At 49.1% G+C, this 26,651-nt stretch overlaps 2 protein-coding genes across 4 annotated transcripts in view; one reads left to right on the top strand and one right to left on the bottom strand.

Moving 5' to 3' along the window:
* Positions 1–20,274, top strand: part of Ppl (periplakin) — a 51,458-nt gene extending 31,184 nt beyond the window's left edge. The window contains exons 9-22 of the mRNA XM_050162868.1: positions 967–1,062; positions 3,291–3,413; positions 3,564–3,710; positions 4,390–4,541; positions 6,219–6,316; positions 6,510–6,667; positions 8,277–8,455; positions 8,544–8,682; positions 9,579–9,772; positions 11,973–12,123; positions 13,059–13,142; positions 14,022–14,138; positions 14,617–14,709; positions 16,788–20,274. Coding sequence (XP_050018825.1) covers positions 967–1,062; positions 3,291–3,413; positions 3,564–3,710; positions 4,390–4,541; positions 6,219–6,316; positions 6,510–6,667; positions 8,277–8,455; positions 8,544–8,682; positions 9,579–9,772; positions 11,973–12,123; positions 13,059–13,142; positions 14,022–14,138; positions 14,617–14,709; positions 16,788–19,451 — 4,395 coding nt within the window. The 3' untranslated portion in view covers positions 19,452–20,274. The remainder of the gene's footprint in view (positions 1–966; positions 1,063–3,290; positions 3,414–3,563; positions 3,711–4,389; positions 4,542–6,218; positions 6,317–6,509; positions 6,668–8,276; positions 8,456–8,543; positions 8,683–9,578; positions 9,773–11,972; positions 12,124–13,058; positions 13,143–14,021; positions 14,139–14,616; positions 14,710–16,787) is intronic.
* The window catches only part of Ubn1 (ubinuclein 1), a 33,745-nt gene continuing 26,951 nt past the window's right edge, over positions 19,858–26,651 (bottom strand). For 2 of the 3 annotated variants that reach the window (XM_050162959.1, XM_050163041.1), the window contains 3 exons: positions 24,896–25,139; positions 24,571–24,660; positions 19,858–22,618 (listed from right to left, as the gene is read on the bottom strand). In XM_050162959.1, coding sequence (XP_050018916.1) covers positions 22,569–22,618; positions 24,571–24,660; positions 24,896–25,139 — 384 coding nt within the window. In that variant the 3' untranslated portion in view covers positions 19,858–22,568. The remainder of the gene's footprint in view (positions 22,619–24,570; positions 24,661–24,895; positions 25,140–26,651) is intronic. The other variant, XM_050163121.1, reaches the window with a different exon arrangement.

Raw genomic sequence — 26,651 nt, 5'->3', positions numbered from 1 at the left:
TGACCTCAAACTCATTCTCTCTGTGTCTCTTTCTGTCTGTCTGTCTGTCTCCTCTTTCCTCTCCCTTTCTCTCTCTTTCCCCATGCTCCTCTCTCTTTGTCTCTCTGTCTCTCTCTCTTTCTCATCTCACTGTGTAGCCCTGGCAGACCTTAGACCCATAGAGATCACCTACCTCTGCCTCCCAAGTGCTGGGATTAAAGGTGTGTGCCACAAGCCTAGCCTTGGCTGTCACTTTGGATCCTCATGCCTTCCTCGCCCTCCTGAGTCCTGACCACTATACCAGCCATTTCCCTTCCTTTTAAAGGATCTAATTCCGCCATGATTTCAACCTGCAGTCTTCAGTCAGCCCAGTCTTTTCCTAGTGGTCCAGGTGGAGAGAGCCTAGGAGACGCTCAGTCTGCTCTGGTTGCCCAGAGAAGAAGCTTTGTTCTTTTACAGTGTTGGGTATGGGACCCCAGGTCTTGGAATCTGTTAGGCAAGCATTCTCATTACTGAGCTTAGTTTATTGTGGAATTTATTTTTTGAGATTGAGTTCCATGCAGCCCAGACTTACTGGGCTACACTTACTATATCGCCAAGGACAGCAGGATGACCTTGAACTTCTGAGCCCCACCAGGACTACCTTTCCTAGTGTTTATGTGGTTCTGGGAATGGAACCTGGGACCTTGTGCGTGCTGGGCGGCACCCTGCGATGGAGCTACAGCCCTATTGGTGGGACTTTGTTTAAGGCACCACTTTGAGTAGACATAGCCCCCAATTTGGTTGTACATGGAATTACAATTACAATTCCTTGGAATTCTCAGTATGTTCCTCTGTCTTTGTCCCCTCTGAACAGGAGCTGGCTACCTTTGGGAGGGGCTTAACCTAAGCTTCATCCCCCTTTCTCTACCCTCCCCACCTGGATTCCTACCAGCCCCTCTCTTGGCCTCCCAGACCGCAGCAATGGGTTTCTCCTTTCCCTGGCAGGCACACATGGAGGCCGTGCATGCAGAGTGGAAGCAGTATCTGAACCTGCTCATCTGTGAAGAGAGCCACCTGAAGTACATGGAGGACTACCACCAGGTACCTGCCTGACTGCAGGCACGGGAGAAGGCATGGGAGATACTGGGTACATTACCATTAGGTACCTGCCTGATTGCAGGCACGGGAGAGGGTTCAGGAGATACTGGGTGCATTACCACCAGGTACCTGCCTGACTCCAGGAGAAGGTTCGGGAAATACCGGTGCCTCTTGAATACAGATGGAGGTCAGAGCACAGCTTTCTGCGAGTGAGTTCTTGTGCCTCTGCCGAGGGATCAGGGAACTGAACTCAAATCATCTTGTCAATGCTATGAGCACTTTTACTTACCAAGTGATCTAACTAGACCAAGGTTTTTTTTTTTTTTTTTTTTTTTTTTTTTTTTTTTTTAACATAGGATTCCACGTAGCCCAGGCTCACCATTTATATGTAATAGAGGATGAACTTGATTCCCAGTCCTCCTGACCCCACTGCACCTGTAGAGTTTAATCTTGCTGAGTTACATAAAACATAAAACTTGCCATTTTAGCCCCCTTTCAAGAAAATTAAGATTTCTACCCCCACCTTTTTGAGACAAGTTCTCAGTATATAGCCCAGACTGTCCTTGAATTCAAACTCTCAGCAATTCTCCTGCATCAGCCTCTTGGGTAAGCACTTTGCCATTTGTTACATTCACAACACAGGACAACCTCTGTTTCCTCAACTGTACCAGTGCCCCCTTCCTTCCCCCGCCCTGATGACCTGTGACCCACTGCCCATCTCTGGATTTGCCTAGTATTAGCCAGGGTGGGCATAAGGGATACAGAAACCCCGTCTTTTGTCCTTCTGTGCCTGGCTTTTCTCACTGAGCACAGTGTCCTGGTACTCACCTTGGCGTGGTTGGTTTCTGCATTTGGTTCCTTCTTATGGCCAAGCAGCCGCCTGTTGTCTGGGTGGGCACCTCTTTACACACCCATCTATCCAGAGAAATTGGCACTTTCATGGGAATGTGTGTTTCTAATAAGAGCTGTAGGTGGTTGTCATGACGCAGGGTCTTCCTCACTCTTCCCTAGGACTAGGGATGGAGTCCGGGGCCTCACACTTACCAGGCAAGGGTTCTGTCTCTGAGCTATATCCCCAGCCTTCCTTTTGCCTTTTGTTTGGAGACAGTCTTACTACTTGGCAAACTTGAACTCACTGTAGCCCAGGCAAACTTGAACTTGTGATCCTCCTGCCTCAGCCTCATGAGTAGCTAGGGTGACAGTGCCACCAAGCATGTTTGATTTGAGGTCTTTTTTTTTTCTTTTTCTTTTTCCCATTTCCCTCCCCCTCCTCCCACCCTTCTCCCCCTCCCCCCACTCCTCTCCCCCTCCCTCTCCAATCCAAAGAGCAGTCAGCGTTCCCTGCCCTGTGGAAAGTCCAAGNCCAATCCAAAGAGCAGTCAGGGTTCCCTGCCCTGTGGAAAGTCCAAGGTCCTCCCCCCTCCATCCATGTCTAGGAAGGTGAACATCCAAACTGGCTAGGCTCCCACCAAGCCGGAACATGAAGTAGGATCAAAACCCCGTGCCATTGTCCTTGACTTCTCATCAGTCCTCATTGTTCGCCATGATCAGAGAGTCCGGTTTTATCCCATGCTTTTTCAGTCACAGTCTTAAGATTGAATTTGAACTCAGCGGACTCTGCGTGACTCTGGTGGGAGTGTCTGAGCCACACGGGATTTCACAAAGATCCGAAAGTCCTACTCAAGGCAGCAGTCTTAAGTGTTCAGACCAGGGAACAGCTAAAAATAAATGAGTCAAGAGTTGACAGACCAAAGAGTGGGCAACTCGAAGAGAAGGTAGCTGGCCAGGCTTAGAATTAAAATATGGTAAGGTGCTGCTCAACAGTACAGATGGCTTCTGGGAAACGCGTGGCCAGGTGATCTTGTTAGTGTGTAAACCCATGGAGTATACTTACGCCAGTGGTTCCACTGGGTCAGGTGTTTGTAAGAGGTACCTGTCATATGGAGGGTACTCCCCTCCCTGAAGGTTTGCACATGACTGTATTGTTAGGGTGTTCCTGGAACACACAGAAACCTGAACTTACTGGCATCTAATGAAATACAATATAGAAGTGGGGTGTTGGAGAGACCCTGGGGAGCCAGGCTGAACCCATGGCTCAAACAGGTCACATCTTAGATTTAGAGTGAGTGGGAGGCTCAGGCCCACCTAGGAGATAAGCATAAAGCCGTGGCCAGAAGTCGAGGTACTTGTGGCAGGTTTCCATCTGTGATGTACCCTTGGGTCTCCCCCAGTTTCACAAGGACATCAAGGATGCTCAGGAGCTGCTACACAAGGTGGACTCGGACTTGAACCAGAAATACAACCCCGACTTCAAGGACCGGTACCAGATAGAACTGTTGCTGCGGGAACTGGATGTGAGTGACAGCCTGGGACCCCGCCAGGCCAGAGAAGGTGTCCCCACACCTCCCCTGCTCTGGACCTGAGCAGATCCCACCCAGCACCTGCCTCATCCTCCTCCCGGGACATAGAGGCCAGCCTTACCTGGCCCTGTGCTGCTCTTCCAGGACCAGGAGAAGGCTCTGGACAAGTATGAGGACGTGGTGCGGGGGCTGCAGAGGCGAGGGCAGCAGGTGGTGCCGCTCAAGTACCGCCGTGAAACACCGCTCAAGCCCATTCCTGTGGAGGCCCTCTGTGACTTCGAGGGTGACCAGGTCAGTCACTAGCTGGAACCCTAAGCAACCTGGACCTGGACAGCACACTCAGGAGTAGCTAGCTATACCTGAGACCTCAAACAACCATCTCCCATGGCTGTCACTCTCTGTCCACCCTTTCACCTGGGGGTAAATATGCTCCCCATGCTCTTTCCCTGTCCACACTGCCCTGCCGTCTTCTCACCAGCTTGACCACCCTAGCCATTCTAGCTGGAGTCCTGGGGAAGCCCCTCATTGGTCCTCTTTGTAATATGAGCCACCTCTAACCTATCCCTGTGGTTGAGGGATTGCCAACTTCTCGCTGGCCAGATCTCCACCATATTGTCCATCTGGAGACTGGACTATAGAAGAGGTATCCCACTCGGACTAGGGGTAGGAAGGGATGGTTCCCCAGAGTGAAACTGGGGAGCGGGGATGTAGCTCCGTGAGTAGAACACTGATTTAGCATGCATGAGGCCCTGGAGTCCTCTGCATTGCAGAAACCAGCCATGGATGATGCACAGACTTGTAAGCTTAGTACTCCAGCAGTAGAGGCAGGAGGCAGCATCAACAGTGCACCCTTTAGCTGGCTCCATATGACTCTGTGGCCTGAGGAAGAGGCGGAATAAGACTGAGGCAGGGGAGACTGGGCTTTCAGGCCTGAGGTGAATCTTAATGGCCGGGTCTGTCCCACCACCAGGGCCTGATCTCTCGGGGCTATAGCTACACTCTGCAGAAGAACAATGGGGAGAACTGGGAGCTGACAGATAGCACCGGGAAGAAGCTGAGTGCCCCAGCTGTCTGCTTCATCATTCCCCCCACCGACCCTGAGGCCTTGGCTCTTGTTGACAGGTACAGGAGGGTGCGAGGGTGGACCCACACCTGGGCTCTGCAGGCCTCGTCCATTCCAACCCTGGGCATTCTCTCAGTGTTTCTCATTTATGTTTCTCTCATACCTTGTTGTTTTATCTTTGGCACAGTGACTGTGCCTTAATCTACTGTTAGTTCAGCCAGCCATTGTGACTCCAGAGTTACTGGCCTGCTTCCCTGGCTGCTTAGGCCACAGCCTGGTGGGAATTCTGTTCCCGCAGGCACTGGCTGTTACTGCCACTAAAGGTACCTTTAACTAAGTCCCTATCATTCTGTTTATAAGTAAGACTTGAGATTCAAAGGCTAGGTTGAAAACCTGCTAGCTAAGAGATGTTGAGTAGCAACTAGCTAACCTTCTCTCCTTGTTGGCATCTCTGAAGGAGAACATCCTTCTGCTCCACCAAAACAAAAAACCTGCCCACTCCAGATTCCTCCCTGCTACTCTGGTGCATCTCTCTATCCTTCCAGATGCCCTCTGTTTTTGTTTTTGTTTTTGTTTTTGTTTTGTTTTGTTTTGTTTTGTTTTGAGACAGCATTTCTCTGTAGCTTTGGAGCCTGTCCTGGAACTCGCTCTTATAGATCAGGCTGGCCTCGAACTCACAGAGATCTGTCTGCCTCTGCCTCCCGAGTGGAGTGCTGGGATTAAAGGCGTGCGCCACCACTGCCCAGCTCCAGAGCCCTCTGATGCTCTATGATTACTTTCTGTCAACTAGTTGCTAATTCAGCCTCCTGACCCAAGGTTAATTTTATTTAACTAACACAAATGCAAACTCGGGGTTCACAGTGGGATCGAATATCCCCCAACAACCCCTCTCATCCTGGCCTCCCTTAAAGGTTCCAGGAAAAGTGGTAGCTTAGGCTGGCTTGCTGAACTTGGCTGAGGGCCAGTACAGCAAGCACTTTGTCTTCATACCTCTGGGCCTTTGCAAGTCTTAAACATCCTGCCCGCAGCACCTGTGTGCTGTGTTACTGATTCTGCTCCTCATTTGCAGACTTAGTAGGTAGGGTTCCTACCTTTCCTCCCTGGAAAGCTCTTTCAACATTTTATTTTGCTAATATCTGTGTTTTGGCCTTCCTGGGCCCTGGCCCCTTGATGTCAGTATTCGGTAGTAAGTCATTCGGTCACTTGAGAATTCTTTGCTCAATGAGTAGACTCAAGGGAATGCCTTTATTTACTCATTTCTCAGACATTTGTCAAGCACCTTTGTGCACGGCCCCCTTAGAGGTCACATGTTAGAGAACACTAGTGAACAGATGGTTTTAGGTAGCAGGGCTTGCAAGGAAAGGTAAAGCCGGGGAAAGGACAAAGGCAGAAGAGGCTCTCCCAAACCTTGTCACAGTGGCTCGCATGGCATTTTTATTATATTACGTATGGGGATGGGGTGCATTGCATGTGACAGCACATGTATGGAGGTGGGGAGACAACTCGCTGGAGTTGGGGTTCTCACTCCCCACCATGTAGGTTTTGGGGGTCAGAGTCAGGTCATGTTGCTCGGTGGCAAGCGCCGTCTTGTCAGCACCACATAGTCCTTTTGACTTTTCAAAACCCTCCAGGGAGCTGCTTGGCTCCCACGGGCTGTTTTCCAATCCAAGCTGGGGACCCGGAAGGAGTGTGGTGTGTATGAGGTCTGGGTTCCCAGTACATTCTTGTCCCCACAGTCTGGGCAGCCAGTACCGGAGTGTGCGGCAGAAGGCAGCTGGGAGCAAACACACACTCCAGCAGCGGCATGAGGTGCTAAGGACAGAGAACCCTGGAGGTGGGTACCAGGGCTTCCTGCGAAGGGGTCAGGGGCATGGAAGAGGGGCCGGACTAGACTCTGTGCTGTGCATAGCCCATGTGACAGGGATGGGCTAGAGGGTTGAGAGAGGGAGGCCAGGCCAGCCCACAGTCCCAGCTGGTTCTTGGGGCCTCATACTCCTGCCATACCAAATTTGTCTTCTCTCCAACAGATGCCTCTGATCTGCAGGGGCGACAGCTGCTGGCTGGCTTGGACAAAGTGGCCAGTGACCTGGACCGACAGGAGAAGGCCATCACAGCGATCGTACGGCCACCGCTTGAGCAGGGACGGGCAATAGAGGATAGTACTGAGCGGGCCAAGGACCTCAAGGTATTACCAGGCTGGGGCTCAGGTTGGGCCCTTGACCCTCTGGGGCTCCTGCTCAAGGTTCTACCTCTAAGGCATCTTAAGACATTCAAAGCAGGTGCTGGATAGTTATGGTGGCTAGGCAGCAAGGAGCAGGCTCCAAGTAGATGTCCTGACCTGGTACTTGACCATGCCCCTAGATGTGACCTGGTACTGCTTCTAAATGGCTTTGCAGCCTGAGATCATGGCCATAATGATGATAGCAGGAACTGGGATCCTAACAGGTACCTGCTGAGTGAGGCTGTGAGCAAGGGGTATTGTGGGCTGTGGAACCGAAGGCCCAGTTCACTTCTGCTTCCTCTGAGATAAACTTCTGAAACCAAGCCAGGGTTTCTAAAGCCAACTGGTCCTCATTCGAGTACTGCAGCTACCATGCAAGAAGCAGATGTCTCCACATACCACCAGCTGCCTTCACGGCCTTCTGCCTGACAACTCTTTGTGGTAGGGTCTGTCACCTAGAGACAGGTAAGGGTTCAGAAAAATCCTGTGGTCTCTGATGAAGGCACAGGGGCACAGGCCCACAGTATCCCTTCCCAAACTCTTTGGAGTCATTGCTTGGGTAATTCACAGTATCTGCCCGGCAGGTTGTCTAAGATCCCGTGGACTCTTCCGGAGGGTGGTGTAGAGTATTGAGTGCCCAGTGACACCCTGCTTGTTGTCTGAGTCACTGTCTTTACAGTTCACTAGCACCAGATGCTCGTTAAAAACATAGACCCAGGAGCTGAGAAGATCTCTGTCAGCAGGGTGCTTTCCTTCTTAACTCACATGCAAGAATGAGGACCTGGATTCAGTCCCTGCCACTCACATAAAAAGCTAGCATTGTGGGATACCCTTGTAATTGCACTGCCGAGGAGGTAGGGTCAGGAGGATCTGGAGGTTTGCTGACGGGCCAGCCTCATTGACAAGCCCCAGATCCTAGTAAAAGACCTGTGTCAAAGTCAAACACTAAGACAAGGTACAAGAGAGGCCCATTTTGTAAAGCGCCCGCACACAAGCATGAGGACCTGAGTTCAGATCCCCAGCACCTGGGTTAAAAAAAAAAAAAATCCCAGCATGGTTGCACTTGTCCGCAATTCTGACTTTGGGTGAAGTCTGCTCGCTAGTAAGTCTACCAAATCAGTACACACTGTTCTCAGCAAGAGACCCTGTCTCAGAAGACAAAATAAGGTTCTAGAAAGAACTGGCATTGGCCTCTGGCCTCCACATACACACTAGTACCACCCCACTCTCCTCTCTCCCTCTGCCTCTCTCTGCGCCTCTCTCTCTCTCTCTCTCTCTCTCTCTCTCTCTCTCTCTTTCTCCTCTCTCTTTCTGTCAAAGCAAGGTAAAAGGCTTCCAAGGAGCACCTGAGGGTAACCTGTGGTTTCTCATACATGCACACATACCCACACACGAGTGTGCACATCCACACACAAAAACAAACAAAACCACAGAGCACCGGGCTGGTGATTGAGCCCCAGATGGACACCCCAGGGAGGTTGGCCTTCTCATCCATTTATACTGCCCCAGGGCAAATCCTTGGGGGAAGAGAGCTGCTGGACTGTGGTTGACCTGGGCAGTCTTGATCCCATAGAACATCAGCAGCGAGCTGCTACAGATTGAGCCAGAGAAGACACAGCGCACAGCCGAGTGTGAGGCCTTCGTGCAGGCCCTCCCGGGCAGTGGCACTACCCCCTTGCTGAGGACCCGGATGGAAGACACCAACCAGAAATATGAACGACTGGTTCAGCTGCTAGATGCAGCCCAGAAGAAGTAGGTGGCAGGTGGACAGGAGGGTGGTCATGGTGGGGTCAAGGGGCCACCTGCCCCCTACACATATGACGGTGACCTGTGTCCTTAGGGTGGATGTGGCCAACCGCTTGGAGAAGAGTCTTCAGCGGGGCAGGGAACTGTTGGCCTCACATGAGAACCGGCTGATCCAGGATGACACAATGCCTGAAAATGGCCACATGTTGGACAACAAGAGGCAGGAGCTGGAGGTAAACCTAGGATCTTGGGACCATGGAGTCCTAGCTTTGGGCTCAGGACAACTGCCTCCATCACCAGATGAGGGTGAGGGTCCTGAAGGTTCAGAGCATCTGGTGTGTCAAGCTGGGAGTTACAAACATAGGTAGTAACATGGCTGTTCCTAAGATCACATCTGTGTATCCTGGAAGGTTTTATTTATTATATTTTGTATGCGAGAGTATTTTGCCTGCATATGTATCTGTGCACCAATACCTGATGCCCACATAAGCCAGAAGAGGGCATTGGGTCTCCCTGGGACTAGAGTTAACAGCAGGTGGTTATGAGCTACGCATGTGGGTGCTGGGAATTGAACCTGGGCTCTCTGGAATAGCAACCAGTGCTCTTAACCACTGATTCATCTCTCTAGCCCCCAGCCCAGGGAGGGAGGTGCGGGTAAGGCCAGTATTTCACATTGGCAGTTCTGCAGAAAACCGGTTTCGGAAGCTCTGGTGAGCATATGTAGCATCCCGGCCATGCAGCTTGTGAGCAGGTCCAGTCACTGACACCAGTGGCCTTGGACACAGGTTTGCCTGCCCGAGCAGTGAGGCCCTCGGTGAGTGGCCTGCAGTCCTTCTCTGTCCCCTTTTCATGACCAGCCTTGGAGCAAGGAGACTGGGCTGAGTGAGGACCTCATGGCTGGAGGAGGGCAGGCACATATGCCGCCCCTTCAACAGTCTGCAGAAGGTGACTTTCAGAGTGTTAGTTTATTGTCATGAAAAAGGATGTTGCAAAAGTGGCCCAGACTTTATAAGTGTGGAGGCTGAGCCATTCTCCCTGGTCCTAGGCCTGAACCTCCTCCCAAAGCAGGGCGCCCCAGTGCTCTTTAGGGAGCTCTTAGGGAGCTGCTGTCTCTTTGCCCATCTGGCAGGCCATGGCTTCTGAGCTGCAGGCTGAGAAGTCCCTCCTGGGTGAGGTGGAACAGAACCTGCAGGTGGCCAAGCAATGCTCCAACTCACTGGCCACTCGCTTCCAAGAGCACTGCCCTGACTTGGAGCGCCAGGAGGCCGAGGTCCACAAGCTGAACCAGCGTTTCAACAACCTCAGCCAGCAGGTGGAACGCAGGTGAGGGGGTACCACAGACAAGTAGGCTGGGACAAGGGCCTGGCTTGGCCAGCCTGCCTTGAGATACTAGGCTGGGGATCCTCTGGTGTCACCCAAGACCATTCTTCGTTTTGTTTGTTTGCTTTTTAATTTTTTATGATTTATTTATCTTTATTTTATGTGCATTGGTGTGAAGGTGTCAGATCCCCTGGAACTGAATTTTCAGACAGTTGTGAGCTGCCATGTGGGTGCTGGGAATTGAACCTGGGTCCTTTGGAACAGCAGTCAGTACTCCTAACCTCTGAGCCATTTCTCCAGCCCCTTGTTTGTTTTTTATATGTGTTTGTATGTGTGTGTGATGTGTGCATGCCCATAAGCATGTTTTTATGTGTTTGGGGTACAGGCGTATGTTTGCTCAAGTGGATGCTGGAAGACAGTATTAATAATCATCCTTGATCATTCATCTACCTTATCCACTGAGGCAGGCTTTCTCCATCAGACCCAGCATTCACCAATATAGCGAGATTCACACTGGTCGCCTTGCTCTGGGGATTTAAAGCTGAAGTTACAGCTGAGTCACATGCCTACCCAGAATTCACATGGGTTCTGAGGATCCAAATTCCAGTCCTCACGCATGCACAGCATTTGACTTTTCACTTTTCTCCAGCCCTGGTACCCTCTTTAAGAAAAAAAAAAAAGTGACACACACAAAATAAGAAAGTCAGTGCAATGTCCCCAGCTAAGCCATCAGCAACGTGTGTGTGCATGTATATGACTGTGATGTGTGTGTGTGACTGTGTATGTATGATGATTGTACATGCCATTGGATGTGTAGAATTCTGTCAGAGGATCATTTTGGATGTCAGTCCTTACTTTCTACCTTGTTTACAGGGTCTCTGTTCACTATTGCATAAGTCAAGCTAGCTGAGTCAGGCTAGCTGCCTGGGAGCTTCCTGTGCTTCTCCCACCTCCTCCCACCTGCACCCACCCCCTCCCACCTCCCTCCATTGCTACTATATACTGGCTTTTGCTTGGAGTCTGGAGAGCTGAACCCGGGTGATCAGGCTTGCACCACTGAAGTGCCTCCCTAGCCCCACCCATCTTTGCACGTCTCTCCAGGCAGGTGGGTGTGGCAGCATCAGTGTGGGCTGTTGCTTGTCTTTCTTCCATCCAAGAAGGGCTGTGCTGTCCGTGTTGTCTCCTCCACTTCTGCTTGTGTGCTAAAGTGGCTGTTCCTAGTAAGTCTGTCTGAGGTCGATAGGTTTATGATCATTTCAAAGAGCTTGGTATTCCAGAATTTTCTCTCCTGTGTTCCTTTCCCTTGGCTTCCTTTATGCAGCTTACACTGGGTTTAATGTACCTGTCTCTTCTTTTCTTTCTTTTATATTTTATTTTATTTTATTTAAATAACATTTTTTTTTCAAGACAGGGTTTCTCTGTGGTTTTGGAGCCTGTCCTGGAACTAGATCTTGTAGACCAGGTTGGCCTTGAACTCACAGAGATCCGCCTGCCTCTGCCACCACCGCCCAGCTTTAAATAACATTTTCCCCATTTTTTTTTTACATACTGACTGCAGTTTCCCCTCCCTTCTCGCCTCCCACTTCCTCCCACCCTCCTCATCCACTCCTCCTCTGTTCCGTTCTTCTTTACTTAAGGTGGAAACTTAGATTGTTGTTGTCTCAAGGTGGTTCCCTTCCCTCATGGAAGCATTTAACACTGTATAAGTTCTGCTTTTGCTGCACCCCAGCAATGCTGAAATTTTCATCTTGAGGGGATTAGAGGATTTCCCAGCCTCCACCATGGCCTCTCTTGCTCAAGTGATACACATTGGGCACCTGTGCCTGTTAGGATGCAGCTCCTAACCCTCCCATCAATAATCCACGCTTAACCATCCACTTTTTCCAAGCTCAGTTACAGCTGGCCTGTCTTCTCTTTTAAAACTCAGAGTGGCTAGGAAGATAGCCTCAGTCAGAATAGTCCTTGTCACACAAACACAAGGACCTGAGTTTTCTCCCCAGCACATATGTAAAGGGAGGCATGGTGGCAGAGATTTGCAATCCTAGAGTTGGGGTGGCAGAAACAGGTGGGCCCCCTTGGAGCTCACTGACCAGTCAATCTGACTTATTTACCTACACAATACAAACCAAGAAAGAGCCCCCAAACAGAGGGATCAATGAGGCTTTTGCCGACTATGTTGACCTGATTGGCTTTGTCTCCTCAGGGTCCAGAGCCTGCAGTGTGCCAGGGCTGCCTACAATGAGTACCGCCGTGGTTATGACCAAGTGCTCCAGTTCTTGGCTAACACCCCCAGCTACCAGCCTCAGGAGACAGACAGCCTCAGCCAGGTGGAGACCAAGCTGAAGAACCAGAAGGTAATATGGCTGCTTCTACTTTGCAATGTTTGGGAGGATCAGAGGTCCTCAATCCCAATGGGGCAAGACAAAGGACTAGGCCACAGCTTTCAGTGTCACCTCCCAAGCACCGCATGTCTCTGTCACCTCTTCCCTCTCGGTGCCCTTCACAGGGCTTGGCCCAACAGACACTCATGTGGAACCCTGTAGGGAAGATCTCATTATCAAGGTTGGGCTTCCTGCCTCTTCAGTGCCATAAGGACCTCAGAAACCCAGTGGCCGGGGCTAAGTGACTTAGTCAGAAAAGTACTTGCCATGCAAACACGAGGAGCTGATTTGATGCCCAAAACCCACTTAAAAAGCCAGGCATGGCTAAGCATGTCTATAAGGAGGAAAGGGGGACAATGAATCCCAGAAATTCACTGGCCTGTAAGCAGAGCCAAATTGATTGAGTTCCAGGCTCAGTGAGAGATCCAGTCTCAAAAAATAAGTAGAGCGCAATAGAGGAAGACACATGATGTAGACCTCTAGCCTCCACATGTGCACACACAGAAATAGACAGACAGACAGACAGACAGACAGACAGGGATCGAGAGAAACAGAAACCTGATGGCTGACATTCAACTTGCTGTCCTTTCCTGGGCTTCTGTTTCCTCATTCTCAAACAAGTTCCTCAGGCGTGGCTCCCAAGCTCACTGGAGGATTACATGCTCTGTCAGAGTACTGCCTGGCATTCCAGAGCACAATAAACACCTGTTTCCTGGCACAGATAAGCATCTTCGTGGCTCTTGCTCCAGGCCTTGGCATTGCCCTTTGTGGTGAACACATGTATACAAGAAAGTCATCACTACACTTGGAACTATAGTATGTTGACTATGGATTCAGACTTTTGATGGGTGTGTGTGGATACGTGTGCGCGCGCACATACATGTTTTCCAGTATCTTTTGTTTTACAGAACTTGCTTGATGAGATAGCAGGCAGGGAACAAGAGGTGCAGAAGGTCTATATGGATTCCCAGCAGTACCAGCAAGCTGTGAAGGTGAGTCATGAACCCTGTTAGAGCACACAGGAGGAGCTTTTGATTAAGAGATACAGAGAGAGCCGTGGCGCACGCCTTTAATCCCAGCACTCGGGAAGCAGAGGCAGGTGGATCTCTGTGAGTTCGAGGCCAGCCTGGTCTACAAGAGCTAGTTCCAGGACAGGCTCCAAAAGCTACGGAGAAACCCTGTCTCGAAAAATAAAAAAAAAAAAAAAAAAAAAAAAGAGAGAGAGAGATACAGAGAAACCTGGGTAGGTTGCTGGGAAAACGGGCAGTAGCCATGTGTAGGTCCAGCCCTTTGACAAAACGATATGGCACCAGGCACCCAATATCATCAGTTATACTCTTTGAAACAGTAAACTCTGGGGTATTTACCCTAAAGCAAAGCAAAACAACGGACTAATGTACTCCAAACAGAATCATGTGATAGCTCTACTTATAACAGGAAAACAAGGTAGCAAAGCCTTATGCAGAAACATCTGTGTGAATGATCAAGCCTACTTGATGGGAAGCATCCAGGTCTGTGGTGGAGGAAAGCAGGAGAGGTTCAGGACACAGTGCTCACTGAAGCAGCAGCATCTGGCCTCTGGACCTGTTGGAAAGCCTCAAGAGTCACTCGGTTTGTGTCTCTGCGGTAGTGGGAATTGCAGAGCATATTTTCTCATATGCATGTCACTGAGTGAGGTAGCAGCTTACCATCAACGTCTTAGTAGCTCTCAGAACCTCCTGGCAGCCAGCTCAGGTGCAGATGTGAGGAAGATGTGAAGGCTTAAAACCAGTTCCTGGCCAAGGCCAGGTCAGAGTCCTTAGAGGGAGCATAAATCATTGTAGCTTCTTCTTTGCTGCCATTAGCTGACCACTGCACTGTCTTTTACCCAGGACTACGAGCTTGAAGCAGAGAAGCTGAGGTCCCTGCTGGACTTGGAGAATGGACGGAGCAGCCATTTGAACAAGAGAGCCAGGCTGCAGTCTCCTGCTGCCAGGGTGAAGGAAGAGGTGAGTTGAGTAGCGACTGCCAAAGGCTCTCTGGATGCAGGCCTCTGTGATACCCACAGACGAGGAGGAAGAACTTGCTTTGGGGCTGTGATATCAATATCACTAAGAGGCGGTCTGGAAGGGGTCCTAGCCCAGTGCCAGACACACGAAAGCTCCCATCTTGCTCCTCTGTACTAGTCTGTAGTGGAGAACAGTAAAGACCACAACGCGTGTGAAAAGAGTATTTGGAAAGATTTGCCTGTTGGGGGGCTGGAGAGATGGCTCAGCAGTTAAGAGCATTGCCTGCTCTTCCAAAGATCCTGAGTTCAATTCCCAGCAACCACATGGTGGCTCACAACCATCTGTAATGAGATCTGGTGCCTTCTTCTGGCCTGCAGGCATACACACAGACAGAATACTATATACATAATAAATATTTAAAAAAAAAGATTTGCCTGTTGGCTTGCCTGCTAACTGCTCTCCTATAATTTCTCTGTAGGAAGCTGCTCTTGCTGCCAAGTTCACGGAGGTCAATGCCATCAACAGACAGAGGCTGCAGAACTTGGAGTTTGCAATGAATCTCCTGAGACAGGTAATTCATCTTAGAACACTTCCGATTGTTCTACAGGTGATAAAGACTCCCCTGCCTCAGAGACAAGGCCGTGAATGAAGAGTGTCCTCTGTTGACACTTCTAAGAACCAATGCAAATACTGGTCTGAGCCAGTCTTCTACACTAGCATTGGGTAACTTCCATACCAATTCAGAAGACATTTCCTGAGGACCTAGCAAAGGTTTCTTTGTTTGATTTTTTATGAGTGTTTTGCCTGCATGTATGTATGTGTACCACGTGTGTGCCTGGTACTCAAGGAGGTCAGAAGACATTGCATCCCCGAGAACTGGAGTTTCAGATGGTTGTGAGCCACCACGTGAGTGCTGAGAATTGAACCAGGGTCCTCTGTTAAGAACTCTAGCCCGCAGTTATTTTTAACGGCATAGTTATGTTTATGTAGATTCACACATGTACAGGTGCATGTACATGCTCTTGTGTGTGGAGGGCAAAGGACAACTGAAGTGTCATCCTGAGAAATGCCATCTCCCTCCTGTGAGACAAGGTTTCCTATCAGCTTGGAACTTATCAATTAGGCCAGGCTAGCCGGCCAGCAAGTCCCAGGGAGCTTCCAGTCTCCACCTCCCCGGAACTGGGATTACAAGTGCACCCACACTTAGAGCACCACACTCAACATTTTCTTATCAGTGCTGGGGACAGAACTCAAGTCCTTCCAAGGACTTGATCCTTCTAGCTCCAAAAGTTACCTTTTAGGACTCGATGACATTTATGATAGGATTACCTGACATCAAGAAACTAGAAGTAATTCGACACTCCTCGGCAGTGTGCTGGTTTAAACTGTTAAACAGTGATGTGGCACCTTGAGTCAAGATGGTGCTCTGCCCCTCCCGGCAGAACAGACTACTGTTTGTATAGAAAAAGTAAGCGTGGGGCTGGAGAGATGGCTCAGTGGTTAAGACCTCTTCCAAAGGTCCTGAGTTTGATTCCCAGCAACCACATGACTCACAATCATCTGTAATGAGATCTGATGCCCTCTTCTGGCCTGCAGGCATACACACAAGCAGAACACTATACATAATTAATAAAGAAATCTTTTTTTTAAAAAAAGGAAAAGTAAACATAGAGCTCACTAAAAATATACATTGAAGATGTCTCCAAGGACAATAGGCATCCCCTAGGGACAGGGCAGAGGTGGGAGACGGGGGTCAATTCAAACTCCTCTGTGCCTGCAAAATTTTGCCCTATTCAATTTTTTTTTTTTTTTTTTTTTTTTTTTTTTTTTNATCTCTGTGAGTTCGAGGCCAGCCTGGTCTAGAAGAGCTAGTTCCAGGACAGGAACCAAAAAGCTACGGAGAAACCCTGTCTCGAAAAATCAAAAACAAACAAACAAACAAACAAACTCTGGAGTTCACTGATTCCGAAGTTCTACAACAGCAGCTATAGGCAAACCCTCCTGCCTATAGCTGCTAGGTACTAGAGTACAACTATGACTTAACACATTTGGCTAATATTTTTTAACTATAGTTTTTTAATTACTTTATTTATGGGAAGCCTCATGGTTGGTCAATCTCTACTTGCACCATGTGGGCTCCAGCAATTAAACTAAGGTTGGAAAGCTTGGTGGCAAGCACCTTTACCTGCTGAGCAATCTACCAGCCCTAAACATTTGTTTTTCATAGTTCTTTGTTTTTGTCTTGTTTTACTTTTTATTTATTATTTTATTTGTTTTATTTATTATTTATATGGAGCTGGAAAGATGGCATGGCAGCTAACAGCACTTACTATTCTTTTTTTTAAAAAAAGATTTATTTATTATGTATACAACATTCTCCCTCGATGTATGCCCGCACGCCAGAGGAGGGCATGAGATTTCAGTACAGATGGTTGTGAGCCACCATGTGGTTGCTGGGAATTGAACTCAGGACCTCTTGAAGAGCAGCCAGTGCTCTTAACCTCTGAGCCATCTCTCCAGCCCATCAATTTTTAAGAGTAAATGTTACACTTGTAGAATCAACAGAAGATCACAGGATTAGCCCAACCTGTTCTAGGTGAACAGACCTGCCTGTTTCTAACCATATTTTCATTGCCTTTTCTGCCATAGCAGCCAGAAGCAGGAGTGACCCATGAGACCCTGCAAGGGGGCAAGCTGGGCTCCAGCACAGAGGAAACATGGAAGATTAAGAAGGAATTGGAGGAGGAGATGGAGCGAAGGCAGCAGCTGGAAAATGAGGTCAAGAGTGCCCAGAAGGAAATTCAGAGTCTGAAGGATCAGGGGCCTCAGGAGTCACTGGTGAGGAAGGAGGTGCTAAAGAAGGTGCCAGACCCCACCCTGGAAGAGAGCTTCCAGCAGCTGCAGCAGACCCTGGCTGATGAACAACACAAGAACCAGCTGTTGCAGGAGGAGCTGGGAGCACTACAGCTCCGGCTGAAGTCCCTAGAGCAGGAGACCAGGGACGGGGGACAAGAATATGTGGTCAAGGAGGTCTTGCGCATTGAGCCAGACAGAGCCCAGGAGGATGAGGTACTGCAGCTTCGGGAGGAGCTGGAGGCACTGCGACGGCAGAAAGGTGCCCGTGAGGCAGAGGTGCTCCTTCTACAGCAGCGCGTGGCAGCCCTGACTGCTGAGAAGAGCAGGGTGCAGGAGAAGGTCACTGAGAGGGAGGTGGTAAAGCTGCAGAATGACCCTCAGCTGGAAGCAGAATACCGGAGGCTGCAGGAGCAGTACGAGCAGGAGGGTACACTCAGGGAGAAGCAGGAAGAGGAGCTGAGTTTCCTGCAGGCTAAGCTTAGGAGACTGGAGAAAGAACGGGCCATGGCAGAAGGCAAGATCACCGTCAAGGAGGTGCTCAAGGTAGAGAAAGATGCGGCCACAGAGAGGGAGGTCAATGACCTCACCCGCCAATATGAGGATGAGGCTGCCAAGGCACGTACTGGCCAGCGGGAGAAGACAGAGCTTCTTAGAAAGATATGGGCACTGGAAGAGGAGAATGCCAAAGTGGTGGTACAGGAGAAGGTCCGGGAGATCGTGCGGCCAGACCCCAAGGCAGAAAGTGAAGTGGCCAACCTCCGCCTGGAGCTGGTAGAGCAGGAGCGCAAATTCAGGGGTGCTGAGGAGCAGCTGAAGAGCTACCAGAGTGAGCTAGAGGCCTTACGGAAGCGTGGACCACAGGTGGAAGTCAAAGAAGTGACCAAAGAGGTCATTAAATACACGACGGACCCAGAGACCGAGCAGGAGCTCCAGCGGCTAAGGGAAGAGATCATGGACAAGACCAGGCTAATAGAAAGGTGTGACCTGGAGATCTACCAGTTGAAGCAGGAGATCCAGGCCCTGAAGGACACCAAGCCACAGGTGCAGACTAGAGAAGTAGTCCAGGAGATCCTGCAGTTCCAAGAAGACCCCCAAACCAAGAAGGAGGTAGAGTCTCTGCGCATAAAGCTGTTGGAAGAACAGAAGAAACAGGTGGACCTAGAAGGGGAACGGGCATCCCAGGAAGGGAAGATCCGACGCAAAGAGGAAGAGCTGGCACAGGGCAAAGAAAGGGTTGTACGCCAGGAGGTGGTACAGTATGAAGATGAGCCAGACTTAAGAGCTGAGGTGACTGCCTTCACAGACAGCATTGATGCCGAGCTGCGGCAGATTGACAAGCTGCGTGTGGAGCTGCGGCGGCTACAGCACTGCCGAGCAGAGCTGGAGCGGCAGTTGGAGGAACTGGAGCGTGAGCGGCAGGCACGCAGGGCAGCTGAGCTGGAGGTGCAGAGGCTTCAGCAGCGGCTGGCTGCACTGGAACAGGAGGAGGCCAAGGCAGGTGAGAAGGTAACCCACACACAGAAGGTGGTGCTGCAGCAGGACCCACAGCAAACCAGGGAACATGCCCTGCTCCGAGCCCAGCTGGAGGAAGAGCGGCACCGGAGGCAGCTACTGGAGGGCGAGCTTGAACCCCTTCGTAGAAAGCTGGCCGCCCTGGAGAAGACAGAGGTCAAGGAAAAGGTGGTCTTCTCTGAGAGCGTTCAGGTGGAAAAGGGCGACACTGAACAAGAGATCCAGCGGCTCAAGAAGAGCCTGGAAGAGGAGACCCGGAGCAAGAGGGAGCTAGATGTAGAGATGACCAGGCTGGAAGCCAAGTTATCTGAGTTAGAATTCTATAATTCTAAATCATCCAAGGAACTGGATTTCCTCAGAGAAGAAAACCACAAGCTGCAGCTAGAGCGGCAAAGCCTACAGCTGGAGACCCGGAGACTCCAATCAGAGATTGAGATGGCAACAACAGAAACTCGAGATCTAAGGAACATCACCACAGTGGATTCTGGAAGCCACCTCAACTCTAGGCTGTGGTCCCTAGAGAAGGAACTGGACGACCTCAAGAAAATGTCCAAGGACAAGGATCTGGAGATTGATGAACTGCAGAGGCGCCTGGGCTCTGTGGCCGTCAAGAGAGAGCAGAGGGAGAACCACCTGAGGCGCTCCATAGTAGTCATTGACCCTGACACAGGCCGCGAGCTGTCCCCAGAGGAGGCCCACAGGGCTGGGCTCATCGACTGGAACATGTTTGTGAAGCTCAGAAGCCAGGAGTGCGACTGGGAGGAGATATCAGTGAAAGGCCCTAATGGGGAGTCATCAGTGATCCATGACAGGAAGTCTGGCAAGAAGTTCTCTATTGAGGATGCTTTGCAAAGTGGAAGGCTAACCCCTGCTCAGTACGACCGCTACATCAACAAGGATATGTCCATTCAGGAGCTGGCAGTCTTGGTTTCTGGGCAGAAGTAGGTCCAACTCTTCTGCCTGGCTTTCCTTGGAAGGGGGTGGTTGGCTTACAACCTCCTGGGGGTCTTCCGCTCCCCAGTCCTCATGCAGGCCTCTGAGCTAGGTGTTATCCACACTGTATCAGGCTGATTACAGTGCAGCTATTGTAGTACCAGCACAGACACCAACTGGATAGGCAACTCTCAGCTCAGCACTATTCAGTCTGGTGAGTGACTTGTCCCACATCAATAACCTTGATAGTCTCTTCTCTCCCTTTCCTATATGTTCCCATCATTGGTGCTTATAGCTGGAAACTATAGCATGAGGAAATATTGTAGACACATTCACCAAAACAGCATGGGCTTTAGCATGTCATATACACAGTGACATAGAGGGCGGAAGGCCTCCTTTCTGACTTTTCACTCAAGACTGGGTCGTCGGGGCTGTTGACCTTCCTTCTCACCATTTCAACTTTCTGGCTGGGATCAAACTATCAGCAGTGCCCGCTCAGTAATAGTGACTCTTCCCATGAGACAGACTGAAAATGTGTTCAGAACCCACAATGCCTGGCTCTTGGTGCTAGAAAGCTAGAAAAATGTGCCAGAAAGACAGGTATCAACAACTGTTTCCTACTTCTGAAGTGAAAAGATCTTAGTAATGGAAGATGTGCTACCCTTACTTTCAGTGCCTTATAAGTCCTCATTATCTCACTGGCATTTAGATATATGAAGGTTGATTGTTCATCAAATTTCTGCTTCTCTGTATCTCAAGTATTATGTAAGAAAATGGGAAGTGATAGGGAACTTTATTTGTAGCATGAAAATAAAAATCTGGTGGCTGCTTCTAACTCCAAGCAAGTATGATTCCTTTACAGGAGGCTGACTTAGCTCTCAGTCACAAATGGGCATTCCATATACACCAGGGCTCCTATGCATGAAAGAATCACTTGCAAATACAAAAGAATGAGGAAAGACAGTTTGGAAACCTCAAAACAATTTATTGAGTTGCTTTATACAAGATTAACAATTTCCACACCACCCCCTAATACCAACATAGTTGCTGCACAAAAGCCACAGCCCCTCTCACACCTAAGAAACGGCCACGCCTGGTTAAGTGCTCAGAGCCTTGCACCCACCAAAGAAACCCTTGCATCCCACTGAGCGCTCTCTACCCCCACCCTCTGCTGTAGCCAGGCCGCAGGTCTCCCCCGCCATGGCTGTTTAAGTCACTCACTCTTTCATTACCACAAATAAAGCATAAACAAGGAAAAGAAATCTCATAAACTCCCCATCAAAGAAACATTTCCCTGAGGCAAGAGGCATCGCTAGATTCCTAAAGATGAGGGCATCCTGCTCTAGCTGCACACGCAGTGGCACATGGGGAGGAGGGAGCACCAAAGGGGTGGGGTGCTGGGGCCCGTTGTTTGACGGGCAGAGGAGCCTGGAGAGTTCCCACTGCTCAGCTTTGCTGGCGGCCTCAGCTCGGCTTAGAGCTCAGCTATACAAATCTCTTCTTTGGCTCTTTTTGCTACTACCTAAGACTATTCTGTAAACAAACTGGAAATCCAAGTTGCAAAAAATATATGTAATAAAAGGATAAGGAATCCACATGGCCCAATGTGAAAACAATTGGTTCTTCCATACAAAAGGAATCAGAACAGAGGCCAGACCAAAGAACTGACAAAGGTCTTGCTCCCAAAAAGGTGGAAAAGGAGAGCTACTGAGTTCCACACCCTTGAGGCAGGAACCAAAAGCACACCGGACTCACCCTGGGTGCACACTGAGTGCTGATCACCTTCCTAAATGTTGTCTGGCTAGGCAGTCAGCCAGACCCACTATGTGGTAGATTTATAAGATAGGCAACGGCCCTCCAAGTCCATATGAAATAGACACTGGGTGAGTGTGATAGCCTAGTGATGGAAGCTCTGTAGTCACTATCTTTGTCCTCTGTCGACTCTCCAGACTCTCTGCACATCCCCCTAAGACCACACAGAAGCTCACTGTCCAGAGAGCACCAGTACCCCAGACCTGTTTTCTGTGGCAGAGGCTTCAGAGAGGCCTGTCCTGCAGCTCTGCCAGAGAGATTTCTAAGAATAAGACAGAGTGGAATGTCTACCTGTGGCTTGGAACCCCTGGGCTCAAGACACAGAGGACTGATGGGCTCCCTGCAGCCCATCTGCATAAACTCTAGAAAAACAAAACAGAGCTGTAGCTCTATGGGAACCTGGGATTTGGGGGCTCAGATGACTTTCAAGTCAGGACGGCACAGATTATGATGTGCAGTCATAAAAAAAAACCCAATTAAATAAAACTGTCTTAAATACAGACTAGCTTTAAAAAAAGGTCTTCATCTCAGATCCACTCAGTGGGCTGAATGGATAGATTCGAGTTGTCAAAGTCTGCTCCACCAAAAAGGCACTGGAATTAAGTCTTCCTATAATGTGATGTGTGAAGAGCAGTCCCATTCTATCCAATGCATTCAATGGTAATGATGAAAACAGCCCAAGATAGGTGTCTTTTAAAATCCTACTACGATTGTTGAATCTATAAAGATCTTTTTCTCTATAAGAGCTTCATTGTCATGTTCTAAGGAGAAACTGGCCCCTACAAGAGCACACATTAGGTGTTCTTAGTATTTTGCAAGATTTCCCACCTGTGGCTCTGGCCTGGGTCTTGTCCTCTTGAGCACACAGCCTGAGGATGGGAGAGAATCACAACCATCCAGGGATTCTACTGTGGCCAGGGGTCCCTGATCAGTAGGGAGCTCTGAGATACACCAAATACCAGGACTTGGACAGATCTAGAACCCAGTAGCCAACAAATCTGCCACAGGAGCTCACGCACACCATGTTTCCCAACACAGTCTAGGCACACTTCTCAGCCCAGAGCTGCCCCTTGATGTCGTCCAGCGACAAAGCCACGAGGCCCCGAGCACCAGGTCAGTAAGTGCTTTGTGAGCAGCACAAGCTGCCCCTTGGTTGAAGGCCCATCAGAAGTGCTAAGAAGTGCTCCATCTCAAACTCATTCCTGCTCCAGAATAAAAGCAGAGGGCAGGAAGAGCACAGCAAATGTCTGTTATCAGAGACCTACATGTTGGGCTTCCTCCTAGACCTACGTCATTTGATTCTATCCTCCAAAGTGGTCACAATTTCCTCGGTACAACAGGCCCTTTCCCATGAAGCTGTGAAGCATCTGGAAAATAAGCAAAAACAGAATATTCTTTAAACACTCCAGTTCCTTTATGACATAAACAACTTCACAAGGAAAGTAAGCAGCAAATGTCCCCAAACAGTGGCTGTGTGCATTGCTTCTTGTAGCATCCTGCATCATGCATGAGCACTAGCACTGTGCAGGCAGGGGGCCATGGAGTACTGTCTACAGAACAGGCACTCTGCAACATGACAAGGACAGCTGCAAGGCCTGATGACCACACAGAATCCAGACAATATCCACCCTCTTGCCATCAAAATGCACTCAGGTACCAGAGGAACAAAGACAAAAGCATCACCATCAAGTCCACGTGGGAGAAAGGGAAAGCAGAGCAGAAACAAGTTTCAGCTCCTGGCTAACCCATTTTGCGTGACTATTCTTCTGCTTGCCTCCAGTGCTTTTTCTTTTACTCTTCATGGTACTGGTAATGATCCCAGGGCTTTATATATGTTAGGCAAGTGCTCAGTCATGAACTATATCCCCAACCATTCAGACAGCTTTGGAAGACAGGGGATGGGGGGAGGTGGGGGGTTGGAGGGAACATGATAGGAAAATAGTATAAGAAATGTTTTTCTTTCCCTTTCTATCAGTTTCCCTCCTCCCCCTGTTGACTGAAAACTCCACAGACCCAGAGTCTGTTTCCAGTGGTTCTTCAATCACTTTGTTTCTCTCAAGGAAAGCCATTTCCAAAGCAGGTGGAAGTGGCACCATCTCACTTTCACATCACACAGGCTCTCTGGAGCTGGGGAGGTACCCACACTGCACTTAATCCGAGTAGCAGCCACCAGTGTAGAAAGTCCTCAGATGTGACTGCTTCTTCAGAGGACAGGAATGACTACTGACCCTGACTTTGCTCCTCAAAGGGTTTCCCACTGTGGAGACCTACAAACTCGCCTTCATCCTAACAAGACCTCCAGCATTCACTACAGAGTTCTCAGCTTTAAGACATTGGTACAAAAACCACACAAGCAGATCACAAAGCAGACAAGGAGCTGGGAGCCCTGACCGTCCATGAGCTGGTCAAAGGCACACATAGCCCTAGAGTCTGCATCTGACATAGCCCTACACAAATCCCCATGTTCCTTAAGCTCAGTCCTGCTCTCCCCAGTACAGCCCTGGGTCCTGTTTGGAACAGGTCTAAAGTGCTAAGAACACTAGGTCAAAATCAGGTTCCCATTGGGCTCCTAAGCCAAAATCCCATGAGGTATCTATATGCAAGAATCCAGGAAAGAGTGAGGCCAGTCCACTTATTACAAGATACCTGCCTGTGGTAACTATTCCCCATTCTCATGCTCTCAAGCTGGTAGCACATGTACCCAGGGCTCTTAGAGCTGCCTACTTTCAGAAGAACCATTCTGTCAGGAGATACTGGCTTTATTCCTGGTGCACGTCCAATTCTGTTTTAAAGGAAGGTTACACCAGGGTGGATTGACAGTTGCTTCTCTTCCGGGTTCATACTAACTCTCTCACAGACATGTACTATGTTCTCTCCCTATTCTGTGGCTATTTAATCCTTTCAAATAGCATCCACCACCTGACAATGCCTGGTAGGTGTATAGGATTTCATCATGGAGGCCCTGAAGTGCTTGGTTAGCCTTTGGTGGACAAGAGCCACCATTACCTTTCTTCTTTTTAAATGCACGTTAAGGGTTGGAACACTTCTGTTTCATGATTGGGCTCTACCATATACTGCTGTCACGCAGGCTAAGTCATGCCCAGTGGCCATTCCAATAGGAAATCAGGAAAAGCCTCTGGTAGAATAGGCTTATATTATTCTGGAACCCAAAGCCAAAGAGCCAGAGCCTCAAAAGACAAAGCAAAATACAAAACAGTGATGATGAAGCAGGGATGGCTAAAAGTGCTGACAGCAAAGCACCGAGGGTGGAGGGGTATGGTGCACAAGGCTCATGGCACACTGCCCATCTGGCATTTACCTGGCAGACTCTGTGGGACATGGGTGGACACAGCAGCATGTGGGAGAGGCGCTGTGTGAGGTGGGCTGGAGTGCAAGCCAGCCAGAAGACCTGAGAGAAAACAGGAGGGGAGAGAACAAAACATACACATTGAAGACAGAACAGAAAAGCAGATCTTGGGAGATCCAGAGCCCCAGGTAACCTGTGGGCCAGTCTGGAACAAAACAGCTACTCCAGGTACTAAGCAGCTTCCCTGAACAAGGGGTACTCCCACAGTCACACCAAACACATACAAGACCCAACATGGCACACAACATAGGAACAGCAGCAGGAGATAAGAACTTACTGTGGCTGAGGCCATGGTGGAAGGTCCCAGGGGCAGGGCCTGTAACAATGGCATCCTTAGAGACTCCTGCTTTGGCAGAGGAGTCTGAACTGAAGGAGAGCACATGAAGTGGAAATTGGGTTATGATTCCCAGTGAGTTTGAGTTCATAGCCCCCGGAAGCTTGGGGTTGCTGGACTTATAGGTTGAAGGCAGCAGGCTTAAGGGAGCGGTGTTGGACAGCAGCACTGCCCCTCCGGTTCCTTTCTGGGGAGGAAACACACACACAGTTAAGAACCTCACCTGTGAGAGTCCCTACTACTCAGCACTCAAAAGAGGAATGAGGAAGTGTCTATAAGCCAGCGTCTAGAGGCTTCCAGGGTACACAGACAATTTAAAAAATTGTAAATATGGCCAGGAGGTGGTGGCGCCACCTTTAATCCCAGCATTTGGGAGGCAGATCTCTGAGTTCAAGGCCAGTCTGGCCTACAAGAGCTAGTTCCAGGACAGCTAGGACTGTTACACAGAGAAACCCTGTCTCGAAAAATTCTCCCCCACCCAAAAATCCAAAAGTAAATATGTTTCTTTTGTGAAACATGTAAGTAATATACCATATATGAGCCCAACAGTGGTGGCGCATGTCTTTAATCTCAGCGCTCAGGAGGCAGAGGCAGACGGATCTCTGAGTTTGAGGTCAGCTTAGTCTATGGCATGAGTTCCAGGACAGCTAAGGCTACACAGAGAAACCCTGTCTCAAAACAAACAAACAAACAAAAAAATATAGTTATAAAATATACACTATATATAGATCTCTATAATGCACACAAACTCACAGATATACAAATATAGAATAAACAAATTTATATACACTCATATTTTAAATTACTTATATAAACCTATGTAATACATATATGGGCAGGGATGGCTCAGTGAGGACCTTTGTGGTTTTTGTTTGTTGGTTTGGTTTTTGGTTTTTCAAGACAGGGTTTGTCTGTATAGCCCTGGTTGTCCTAGAACTGAGAACTCAGAGGTCTACCTGCCTCTGCTCCCAAGTGTTGGAATAAAAGCCATGTGCCGCCATTGTCCGGCTGTTGCAGTTTCTAAAATTCAGCTATGCTTCTAGAGAGCCGGGTTGGACTTCCAGCACCTCTTATGGTGGCTCACAATGGGCTTAACTAGTCTCAACGGATCCAATGCCCTCTTCTGGCCTCTGTGGGCACCAGTCATGCACATGGTACACATGCAGACAAGACAATCATACTCATACACACACACACACACACACACACACACACACAAAAAAAAAAAAAAAAAACCAGAAGTTATCTAGAGGAGCCCAGGATCCCACCCAAAGCCTTCATAAGTATAAACAGTGTGGCAAGATTCTCATTCAAAAAGATCCAACTGAAAATGGTTCCCCCACATATTCATGTTCACATGAAAGTGAACACTACTGTCCCATCATAGGACTTTTAAAGTTAACTGGAAAAGGAAGCTTCATTGCAGTACTATGGTGGAACATGGCTGGTAAAATCTAACTGCACTAGATCATAATTAAATTTTCAATGAGACGAGCTAGTACATATTCATGAACCCTGACACCACAGTAAGTTAAAAGATAAATAAACTAAAAGAAGTCCTGTTTAGCTGGGCATGGTGGCACACACCTTTAATACCAGTACTCAGAAGGCAAAGGCAGGTGTGTGCGTTTTCATTTAATGGGCTGAGTTGCAGCTTATCCATTATATGCCCTTATCTTACTTATAGACACTTCAAGAA

The sequence above is a fragment of the Alexandromys fortis genome, unplaced genomic scaffold (genome assembly GCF_014885135.2).
Source record: "Alexandromys fortis isolate MF-2015 unplaced genomic scaffold, M_Fortis_MF-2015_v1.1 scaffold_29, whole genome shotgun sequence".
Classification (NCBI taxonomy): domain Eukaryota; kingdom Metazoa; phylum Chordata; class Mammalia; order Rodentia; family Cricetidae; genus Alexandromys; species Alexandromys fortis.
This window is presented reverse-complemented; position numbering and strand designations above follow the sequence as displayed.